This window comes from Eumetopias jubatus, unplaced genomic scaffold (assembly GCF_037043125.1).
Source record: "Eumetopias jubatus isolate StellerSeaLion01/CBP00866 unplaced genomic scaffold, mEumJub1_p1.0 scaffold_2, whole genome shotgun sequence".
Taxonomy (NCBI): domain Eukaryota; kingdom Metazoa; phylum Chordata; class Mammalia; order Carnivora; family Otariidae; genus Eumetopias; species Eumetopias jubatus.
This window is the reverse complement of record NW_028274808.1, coordinates 34,824,224-34,835,780: the sequence shown is the minus strand read 5'-3', so window position 1 is coordinate 34,835,780 and position 11,557 is coordinate 34,824,224. Positions and strand designations below refer to the sequence as shown.

General features: G+C 47.5%; 1 protein-coding gene across 2 annotated transcripts in view; it reads left to right on the top strand.

Annotated features, from left to right (window-relative positions):
• The first annotated feature begins 263 nt into the window (after positions 1–263).
• RAB11FIP1 (RAB11 family interacting protein 1) overlaps positions 264–11,557 on the top strand; it is a 31,431-nt gene continuing 20,137 nt past the window's right edge. For both annotated transcript variants that reach the window (XM_028095334.2, XM_028095333.2), the window contains exon 1: positions 264–697. In XM_028095334.2, coding sequence (XP_027951135.1) covers positions 327–697 — 371 coding nt within the window. In that variant the 5' untranslated portion in view covers positions 264–326. The remainder of the gene's footprint in view (positions 698–11,557) is intronic.

The following is an 11,557-nucleotide window of genomic DNA, read 5'->3' as shown; positions in this document are numbered from 1 at the left end:
GGTTGCGCCGTGCGACCTTTGGCAGTTGGGGACCCCGTCCCTTAACCAACACCTCTCGCACCGGAATTCTCCAAGCCCCCGCCCCCGCCCCGGCCTCGCCAGCCTTCGGCGCCCGAGCTGCTAGCCCGCCGGAGCTGCGGAGGCCGGCACAGCGCGGGCAGGTGGAGCGGGCGGGGCCAGCGCCGCGGCCCGGGCGAGGAGAGGCGGGGCCTGGCGGGGGGCGTGGCCGGAAGCCTTAAAGAAGCTGGGGCGGCGGGGCGGGCCGCAGCGGCCGCGGATTGCGGCGATCGTCTCCTCGCTTCCGAGCCGGTCGCGGCACCGTCACCATGTCCCTGGCGGCCTCGGCGGGCCGAGGCCCGGGGGCCGTGTGGTCCCCAACGCACGTGCAGGTGACGGTGCTGCAGGCGCGGGGCCTGCGGGCCAAGGGTCCCGGGGGCACGAGCGACGCGTACGCGGTGATCCAGGTGGGCAAGGAGAAATACGCCACCTCGGTGTCGGAGCGCAGCCTGGGCGCGCCAGTGTGGCGGGAGGAGGCCACCTTCGAACTGCCGCCGCTGCTGTCCGACGGGGCCGCGGCCGCCGCCACCCTGCAGCTCACCGTGCTGCACCGCGCGCTGCTCGGCCTCGACAAGTTCCTGGGCCGGGCCGAGGTGGACCTGCGGGAGCTGCACCGGGACCAGGGCCGCAGGAAGACCCAGTGAGTGCGGGCCGAGGGGAGAGAACGGGGAGCGGCGGGCCGGGGAGCGGGGCAGTGCGGGGTGGGGAACGTGTGGCTGGGCGCTGAGATCCTTTTAGAGCGAGCGCGGCGCTCCCCGCACCGCTGTGTCCCAAGGGGACGGACAGAGAGAGGCCTTTGGACAGGGATCCCCCGGGCCGATAATCAGTCTCACCTAGCTTCAACTTCTCCTTCGGCTGTCCAGCCCCAGCTCTCCCAGTGTGTGGGCTCTTTGAAGCCGGCGCTAGGGGTGGGGGTGGGGGAGTACCTGGGGTGTTTTTGAATCTGCGGGACGTCGCTCAGCGCCCGGAACTTAGTAAGCACTTAATGAATTTTCGATGAATTGGAAATACTTGTGGGCTGACGAATTCTTCTTACTAGTGTGGGTAGTGTGGATGTTTGATACACTCATTAGCTTATGTGGAAAGCCTCCTGGGTATTTAACTGTCCTAGACACTGAGCTGGGAATGGCTGGGCCTGGGAGCAGGGAGGGTCAAGGTGGAGGGTGAACCCCACGGACACTCTCTGGCCCTAGAGGCTCACCCGGGGACAGAGCTGGGGCATTACAGTGCGGGGTGGAGGCTGCCCAGAGATGGCTGTCCCTCACCCCCACCTCAACTGCGGCCTACGGGCTGGTGAAGAGAATCTGCTCCTCCCTCTTCCCCTTTTCTTCCCCCACCCCCGCCCCCAAAGCCTGCTAGAACAGTTTGGTCTTCACTTTCAGACTGAAAGTTATTAACCCGGTTTGCCCTGAGCCCCAAAGTTAGTAAGGATTTCCCAATGCTAGTTGGAGCGAGGGTCTGCCCTTGGCCCAGCTGAAGTGGGAGGTAGGCTGTGTTTCTTTTTGGCCTTTGTCAGGTTCTCTCTGGTCCTCCTCTGAAAGGTTGGCTGCTCACCTGTAGCTTCTCAGTCTAGAGTTGTGTGCTAGGGTATATGACTCCCACAGGGAGAGCTGGGCACCACCCATTTCACTTCAAGGTATCACCCATTTATTTGTTCTCTTTCGCAGGTGTTTGCCATGGAGCGTTTGATTATGGAACATTTGATTATGCTCGTGTACTGTACCAAAAGCTGGCCTCCTTAGCTTAATTGGTTACTTTGCTGGAACTTAAATATGCAAGTCAGTCATATTACCACAACTCCTATTTGTGAAGCACACGGATTCCAATTGGGTGTTTTAGATATAAATGGTATTTTAACTTTCCCTTGTGAAGGGGACAGGAAAAGCCAGAGGGTTTGAAGTTGCCAGACTCCCTTTTCTGCATCGTGGGTCCAGTTTCAGCTTGCATGCTTGCAAATGCAATACCTGATTCACTTATTTGGCCAAAGATGAATAGGCATTTCTGAATTCAAATCAGATAAAAATAGAGAGCCTTGAGGTGAGGATGGGTAGGGTATCTCTTGGCATTAACTTATAAGCCATAAGGTGAGCAGTGCCTTTGCTAAGGAGGTGCTGAAGCAATGCTAATTTTACATTTGATTAAATGACATTTGGGGCTTTGGGTTGGCTTCCTTTCCAGCTTCAACTGGGCGCCATTTGGCCATCCCTTGTCTTGTTCCATCCCAAGATGCACGGGTATTATCATCTGTCTCTGCCGTCTGTTTCTTGTGTGAACATTTTATTCCCTTGAAAGACAGATCGCATGGCCCCGCCAGAGATGAGGATTCCAGATTCCTGGGTCTGGTGCCCACTGTGGTCTTGACTCATTGTTAGGCTTTGGGCTGCTCGGTCTCTAAACACCCAAGTTTCCCTATTTATACATGGAGCTTGTTGCCAGGCTTAATTGGTATTTATAAGATGTTTCTGGGTTCCTGGATTACTGGGGCCTGTGTATAGACTCCAAAGGTTCTGTTACTGCTTTGCGAGAAATGAAAACCTCCTTAAGTCCCCTATTTTGGGAAGGGTTCAGAGGTCTGCATCTTCATTTCCGTCCTCCTCTCCAATGTAATCCTAAACCTAGATGGTTACTTCTGTCTCTGTTGTATGAGCTGATTCCCCCTTAGTCACAGTATCAACCTGTAAGAACGTGATGCTTAGTTGATGTGTTGGGTTCCCCCCCCCCCCCCGTAATTGCAAACGAAGTCTTCTTTGCCCCCTCAGCAGTAGGTGAAATTGCAAGCTTTCCATCCGGCTTCCTGGGACTTTCCACAGTGCCGGGGAACCTACTTAAACCAAGCCTCTCTGCTGCCCCGGTATGTCCCTTGGGTGCTCAAGATAGCTGAGATTTGGAGAGTGAGATATATACCGAGAGGAGGAAGTTTACCAGAAAGAAACTGGTTGGGCTAGGAAAGGCATTTGATCTAGTTATTAATGGTTTGACTCCACCTTAGGTATTAAAAACCAGCAACAAAACAAAAGCTCAGTTTTTGGTCTCTAGGTGTGTGTGTGTGTGTGTGTGTGTGTGTGTGTGTGTGTGTTAATCTCGAGCAAAGAAGAGTATGACTCTTGAGTTTTTGGTCTCTAGGGGTGTGTGTGTGTGTGTGTGTGTGTGTGTGTGTGTGTGTGTGTTAATCTCGAGCAAAGAAGAGTATGACTCTTGTCATAGGTCCAGAAACTCAAGATGTCAAGAGCTAACTGTGCTAGAATTTCCCTTTGTTCTCTTGATAAGCCCTCCTCTGGCATACATTTGGAGGCAAGAGAATATGCTTTTCGGGACTTAGATTTTGCAGACCTCAAATTTAGTGTGATGACACATATCTTTAAAACACCACACCGCGGCTGACTTATACGTAGGATACTTTTAATAGGGAGGAGTGCATGGCCCCTGTCGTTAAGAGGAAATTGAAATGCATTGATTTTGCACTTATCCTTACCTGTTAAAGACCCAGGGTCAAAGTTGGGCCTTGGTTAAGTGGAAACCAGTTAAGTCTCATGATCATAAAACAGACATGAATCTGCGAGGCAGAAACAGGTGACCAACGTGTGGGATTCTCTGCTTAGCTCTCTAGTCTCATGTAGTGGGGATCCTAGGTTGATCTAAGGAAAAAAAAACTTTTTGGGATACTAAGAGCAACAAGATGTGGGGAAATAATCTGTTTGGGGCAGATTAAAATAAATATCCATTCAGCCTGGCGACCGGAAGGCTACTGTATATCATGAAACTTAATACTGTAATAGTTTTCCAGCCACGAAGAGAGAGTGAGTGATGGAGAGTCATTTTCTTACATCTCTTGAAAATGCAAGAGGGATTTTGGTTGCATACAAAAGGATTTGATAATAAAGGTTAGAGGTGTTGAGGAACTGTAAGTGTAGTAAGATGCTGTCGTAAGTTGCCAAAGGAAATCCGGGTTATTAAAAAGAAATAAGGGCTCGATAGTTGTTTTTATGGAAGAGTCGGATGCAGAAAAAGATTTAGATGAGCAAAGAGATAGGTAGTAAGCAGGCAGTGTTTGTCCCTGTACTGTCAAGTCTCCTAAGTGCATTTAGGATTTTTTGTGACAAATTGGAAAATTGGAGCAATGATACTGATGAAGTTTTTCCTTTCTTGGGATTCCCCTTCAAGATAACATTGGGCCTTACTGGAAACCATCCCACCTCTCACAGGGCCACAGTCCCCTGCCATTCGCGTAGCAAACTGATGGCTGACGGCTCCGGCTGCAGATGCCAGAGCCTGAGTTCTCTGTCCGCTCTGGGATAAGTAACCCTAACCTGCCTATAGCCATGGAATGAAGTGACTAAGAAGAGGGAGGGTTACTTTAGAGTCATTGTTCTGGTCATGTGAAAGAAGTTCCCTCGTGGTTTTACTTGATTATGATTTCATCTGTAAGACATTCAGTTAGCCTGGGGAAAGTTTCAACTGCTCTTTTTTTTTTTTTTGGTCGTTAAAATCTATATTTTTAGGACATTGTTTTAACTGAAGTATAGTTGACACACAATATTACATTAGTTTCAGGTGTACAGCATAGTGATTTTATGCCGCGCTCACCACAAGGGTAGCTACCGTCTGCCACATAATGCTATTACATTTCCGCTGACTGTTCCCTGTGCTGGCCTTTCATCCTCCATGACTTACTCATTCTATAGCTGGAAGCCTGTACCTCCCACTGCCTTTTACCCATTTTGCCCATCCCCCACTTCCTCCTCCCCTGGCAACCACCCACTTTGTTCTCTGTATTGATGAGTCTGTTTCTGCTATTTGTTTTGGTGTTTTAGATTCCACAGATAGGTGAAACCATACAGTATTTGTCTTTCCCTGTCTTATTACACTTAGCATTATGCCCTCTAGGCCCGTCTGTGTTGGTGCAAATGGCAAGATCTCATTCTTATATTTTTAGTAAATATTTTTAATACCTACTGTGTGCCAAGCACTGGGGTGTAAACGATAGTGACCGAAACAGATATGATCCTTACTTTCAGGAAGCTCAGAGCCCTGTGGGGAAGATAGACATTAAACAAATGAACACGTAAATAAATAATCATGTATTGTGATAAGTACTGTGGAGGAAGAGAACAGGGTATCATAAGAGGATGGAGGGGGAAAGACATGACTTAAAGAAGGAGATGGCCAATAGCTTCTCTGAGGCAGAAACCTGAAGTACGAAGAGATTTTTCTGGTGAAAAGTAGAGGAAGGGGACCTGAGGGAGAGGGAGCCGCCTTTGCAAAGGCCCTGGGGCAGGAGCACCTGGGAAGCTGGAGAGTGTGTGTAGATTGAGGCCAAAGCGGAAGGCAGGGCTTTATTTTAATTTTTTTTTTAAAGATTTTATTTATTTATTTGACAGAGAGAGAGACAGTGAGAGAGGGAACACAAGCAGGTGGAGTGGAAGAGGGAGAAGCAGGCTTCCCGCCGAGCAGGGAGCCCGATGCGGGGGCTCGATCCCAGGAAGCTGGGATCATGACCTGAGCCGAAGGCAGACGCTTAACAACTGAGCCACCCAGGCACCCCAGCAGGGCTTTATTTAAGAGCAGTGGGAAGTCCCTGAGTATTAAAAGCAGAGGGGTGTTGTGATCTGCTGTGGCTGTTGGGTGGAGAATGGATCTGAAGCAGGCCTCGCCTGGAATCAGACAGACAAAAATGGGAGGCCGTTGTGCTAACCTAGGCCACCGATGGTGGTAGCTTGCCCTAGGGTGACGGTCATGGAAGTACACAGAGGTGGTGGATTTCAGAAACATTTTGGAGGTTCGGTTGGCCTGCTTTGTGATGGGTTGCATGTGGGTGGGGGTGAGAGAGAGGAAGTGTTAAAAATGAACTAATAAAGTAGGGAGAGCTTGCCGTTGAAAACAAACCAGGAAGTGGTGGCAATTTCTTTCCCTAGCAGCCACCGTGATACTGGAGTGAGGTCACCAGTACAAAGACAGCTTTGGGCAGTGACACCTATGAGTCGAGTCTTCTGTAGGAAACAGCACTGAAACCAGGGTGTGTGTGTGTGTGTGTGTGTGTCTCCAAGTGTTTACAGTTTTAATACAGGCCACATCTTTGTTTTGTAATAGTGCACGTAGCTAATGAAACCTCACTGGTGTGCCCTAACACAGCTGATGAAGTCACCGCTTCAAGGAATACAGGACTAAGAAAAGGAAAAAAATCATACATAACATTAGGAAAAATAAACTGTAAGTGAAAAATAAAACACTGGAGGCAAGTAAGTCACCCACTTGCATATTTTTCACATTAGGGAAGGTAAGTGTACAAAGGGGTCTTGTGCCTTTTTCACTTTGCTTAAAATTCCCTTTCGTTACAAAGACCTCTATTGTATTTCTGTAACTACCATCAGAGGGAGGTTTTTAGAAATAGTATCTGATATGTTATTTTAATTGTAGTGATTAACTAAAAAAATGTTCTAAGTACATTAAAAGCAATACATGTGCTTATTAAAATGCTATCCACCCCAGCATGGATTTGCTGACCTTACTCTTTTCCCCCTTAACAGTAATCTCAGATATCAATTAAAATACTACAATTTTAGTTGCCATACATCCTAGAAAACTCCGCGCTCTACACTCTTGGAGACGCTAGCTCTGGCTTAGCTCCAGAAGGATTAAGAAGCCCTGGCCTAATGGAGAAAGTGCGAGGAGGTCATTTCAGGCCTTATCTTCCTCCCAGAGCAGTCTCCTGGGTGGCCTTTGATTCTGGGTCTTGTGCAGATCTCTAAGCCTCGAGGTCTTTGAATTCCAAAAAAATCAACACCCAGACCCTCCTTTTGGCCTTTGAAGAACATCAGTCCCCTGCCAAGATCATTTGTTTTGGAAAAGACTTGGCAGTTGAGAACTCCTCTTAAGGCCTCCCGATCGGTGCCCCAGTGGGCTCAGGATTCCAAGCCTGACTTCGCCTGCTTTCCCCTTGGCGGTGGACCACTTTGGTCTTGTTCTTTGCCCTGTGACCCAGGGCAGGAGCTCAGAACCTCTCTGTGAGGGAGTGAGGGAAGGAATGATGATTGGTTGAGGTCCCTGGTGGCACAGGGCGGGCAGGCGTTTGCCCTTCGTGGATGTGGAGAAGGGTTTAATCTTACATTTAGCCCAGTGGATTAAAGACCAGGGGCGTCTGAGGTATGAAGGCAGAGCTCTGTTTCTTTCCGTTTCTCAGTTTGGGCTGTGGCTTGTTTGCCAGTGCCTTTTCTTAACCCTGAAGAAGCAGGTTAACCGTGCATTTGGCAAAGGAGCTGCTTTTAGCTACTAATGAGATGAGAAATTCCTTTCCTGCAGGGAGAAGTCTGTAGATAATCTGCTAGAGAAAAATCAAGGATTTTAGTCTCCAGGGTGTCCCCGAGGGACACATTTTGGAATGTGGCTGTGGAAAGAAAAAAGGCAGTGGTAATTAAGTGTCCTTTCCTGAACGCTGGCCTTTGAATGGAGTAGAGGGGAGGCATTTATAAGGAATCCCAGAAAAATGTTTCTAGAGGTGTGGCTGCTGCGTACTTTGGCTAAGCTAGGTAGAACAATTAAGGCTTCCAGAAAGCCTGGTCTGAAAAGGCCTCTTGTGATCGTGAAGAATTGGTGTCCTGTGCGAAGGGCCCCAGCGCAGGCTGGGCCCCGGGATACTTCTTAGGGGGTGTTGCCTCCTCTAGCACCGGTCTTGTGGGGTTTTCCTTGTAGGCCAATGGCACTTCTCATTTTTACTAATCATTGGTTGTTAAAACAGGATTTAAAAATGTGGGGTTTTTTTGCCCCCCTCCTTCCCCAGTCTTAACTTGATGGCAAGATAAATCGATACTCTGTTTCCTTGCCCGGAACTCTCACCAAAAGAGTGCTGTCTGTGGGGAGGGGAGTGGACTGGTAGTTCCCTTATGCTAGGGTGTGTTTGTTTTCTTTTGTCCTGGTCAAGAGATGGGGAACCAGGCCACTGCATTTTTGTCCCATTCTTCAAGTCCCTTTGCGTGACTGATAAAGGACCCCGTGATTGCTAGGAGATTGTTCTTTGACAGATCCATTGGGCAAGAGGCAAGATACCGGATCTGATGGTAGAATATTAACATTTGTGGCTTTTTGAGATATGACCAAGTAAAAAAACAAATTGACAAATGATTATAGGAGGGGTAGACTTCCATGTTTAAAAACGTGTTGATTTTTCTAAGTTTTATTATTATTTTTTAGAGATTCTATTTATTTGAGGGAGAGAGAGAGCGCATGCATGTGCTCAAGGTGGGGAGGGACAGAGGGAGAGGGAGAAGCAGGCTCCCCGCCGAGCAGGAAGCCTGATGACACGGGGCTCCACCCCAGGACCCTGGGATCATGACCTGAGCTGAAGGCAGACACCCAGCCAGCTGAGCCACCCAGGCGCCCTGATTTTTCTAATTTTTAGAGAATCTTAGAATATTGACGCTTGCTATCTCTTTAGTCCTCACCTACAAGGAATTTAGCGCTGAGTGATTACTTTCCATTTAAAACACAGGTCTTGATGGGGTGCCTGGGTGGCTCAGTCGTTAAGCGTCTGCCTTCAGCTCAGGTCATGGTCCCGGGGTCCTGGGATTGAGCCCTGCATCGAGCCCAGCATCGAGCCCCGCATCAGGCTCCCTGCTCGGCGGGAAGCCTGCTTCTCCCTCTCCCACTCCCCCTGCTTGTGTTTCCTCTCTCGCTGTCTCTCTCTGTCAAATAAATAAATAAAATCTTTAAAAAACAAACAAACAAAAGCCAAAAAAACACAGGTCTTGGGCACCTGGGTGGCTCGGTTTTTTAAGTGTCTGCCTTTGGCTTGGGTCATGATCCCAGGGTTCTGGGATTGAGTCCTGCATTGGGATCCTTGCTCAGTGGGGAGCCTCCTTCTCCCTCAACGCGCCCCACCCCATGCTTGTGTGCTGTCTCTCACAAAAATAAATTAAAAAAAATTTTTTTAATTCTTAAAAAATAAAGTTTATAAAAAAAATAAAACACAGGTCTTGATCCTGATACCAGTCAGTCATGCCATCGTGTCGTATTTCCACAAGGGTTTGGAAGCCCTCTGTTTCTTATCCCTGCTATGTAGGAACGCTGAAGAGTTGTATCTGAGGGTCAGTAAATCTCTCAGTAAGTTACAGAAACTATACACCTATCATGGTATTTTTAAAACTCTTATATACTTCTTAATTTTAGAAATTGTGTAATACAAACTGATTTTGTAACTGAGTCTTTTCCTCCTCCCTTCATATGCAAACCATTGTTGTTTGGATTTGATGGAAAAGGTCAGATAACTGGGAGTACAGCCAGTCAGAAATGTTAATATCTTAAATTCCCTTCCGAGAACAATCTGAATGGCTAAACCATGGTATACGTGCACTTCGCAGGTCATGCAGCCCTTAGAAATGGCAGGGCAATAATGTACAACACACTATAAATAAAATTGCATGTCTGCTCTGGTTACAGCTGAGTAAGGATTATAGCTAACACTTATCGAACGCTTACTAAGTTAAGTGCCGGGCACTGTTCTGAGTACTTGACATGTATTAGGTCATTTTATCTTGGTAACATCCTAATGAGGTAGGTGCTTTTAGCCCTGTTTCAGAGGGGGTGTCTCAGCCACAGAGACACTTGCCTAAGTCTTTCAGCTAGTGATTGTTAAAATGTACAGGAGAAAGACTTCAAGAAGATACATAAAAAGGTAATAATGGTCAGATTCGCATGAAAGTGAGTTCATTTAAAAACAATTAACAAATAATTTTTCTTTTTTTAAGTTTTTGTTTGTCTTTTAAAGATTTTATTTATTTATTTGACAGAGAGAGAGAGACACAGCGAGAGAGGGAACACAAGCAGGGGGCGTGGGAGAGGGAGAAGCAGGCTTCCTGCTCGCTGTGGGGCTCGATGTGGGGCTCGATGTGGGGCTCGATCCCAGGACCCTGGGATCATGACCTGAGCCGAAGGCAGATGCTTAACGACTGAGCTACCCGGGTGCCCCTCTTTTTCTTTTTCTTTTCTCTTCATTTCATAGGCTGTATGCCCAGCATGGAGCCCAACATGGGGCTGGATCTCACAACCCTGAGATCAAAACCTGAGCTGAGATCAAGAGTTGGATGCCTAACTGACTGAACCACCCAGGCGCCCTAACAAAAAATTTTCTGTAACCTGTTTGCTCACTTTCTAAGAGAATTTCCATAGAGCAAATAATATGGAAAGGACCCAAAGTATTTTCAACCTGCTTTTTCTGTTCTCTCTCCTGGAGCATGGCACTTACCAGCTTTTAGGATCGAGTTTGGTGGCTACACATACCTTTTCACTGCTGCCAGAATGGCTGTTTTAGGGATTGGAGTAAAAAAAATGAGCCATTTGCCTCTCTCATGATTGACCACAAATTCTTCCAAGTTGTTGACAATGGGCAGAGAGGAAGGGCCACCTAAGGAGGCAAGGTTGGCCAATCAGGCATTCTGTATTCCGAGTTAGGTAATGATGACCAGCTACCAAGGGCAATCACAAAACTTGTTAAACTACTTAGCCTCTGTAGGGTACACACCACAAATGTTTTATAGGTTGTAAATATTTCTGTCCCTCTTTGCTCTGCGTTGCTTCTAGGCTACTAAGTGAAGAGTCCAGACATATCACCCATCTGGACTCACCCCTTTTCAGAACAGCTTTTAGATGTTCTCAACTGCTAACCCCATGTGATTTTCAGCCTTATTTTTATTCCCTGGCGAAGCCAACTAATGAATTGCTTTGAAAAAATTCTTCATCTAAGAAAGATTGAGAGTATCCTCTGTGTCAAACACTACATCAGGTGCTATTCTGTTCTTCCTGCTTCTTCCCTGACCTGAGGCCATAATCCCCCATGTCACAATGCTCGGTTACGGTGGGGGTGACTCACACTACAAGTCAGGTAGAGATTTTGCAGGGAGAGGGAAATAGGCAGTCCACCATGGACCCGGGGGTCCCGACTGGACCCACAGACACAGAGCTCTTGAAATTAACACACATGAAAATGTTGAAGTCACTTGGGGAGCTAGTGGTCTTTCTTCCCCTCCCTTTCCTGGAGCCTCCTGTGTCTAATACAAGTATGCAGTATTCATTTTGCTGGTGCCCCTACGTAGGTGGTTCGTGTAGCCCCTTGGGATTTAATTTTGCCAAGGACCTTATTTGTGTGTGAGAGCCCTTATTTGGGATAAAATTGTACCCTTTAGTAGGCACTTCTTCCTGTGTCTAATTATTTTCTCATGCTTCCAAGTCAGAAAGAAAAGGCAGCAGTGATCCTAATGTAACATGGTGATGTTTGGTGAGCCTGGTCTCTTTCTCCCACTGGAGGGTAAGCTTTTTAGGGCAGAATCTGGCCCGTTCGTTTTGTATTTCCAGTGCCGGCTACGTAAAAATGTTTGAACTGAATCTTTGAAGGCATTGTTTCCCTGTACCTGTCTGCCTCTGGAATGTTTTAAAGGAAAAACATGTTTGTTTCAGCTGCAGAAAGATTATTTTTGAGACATACCAGCCAGTCCTTTACAAGTGTAATCCTGAA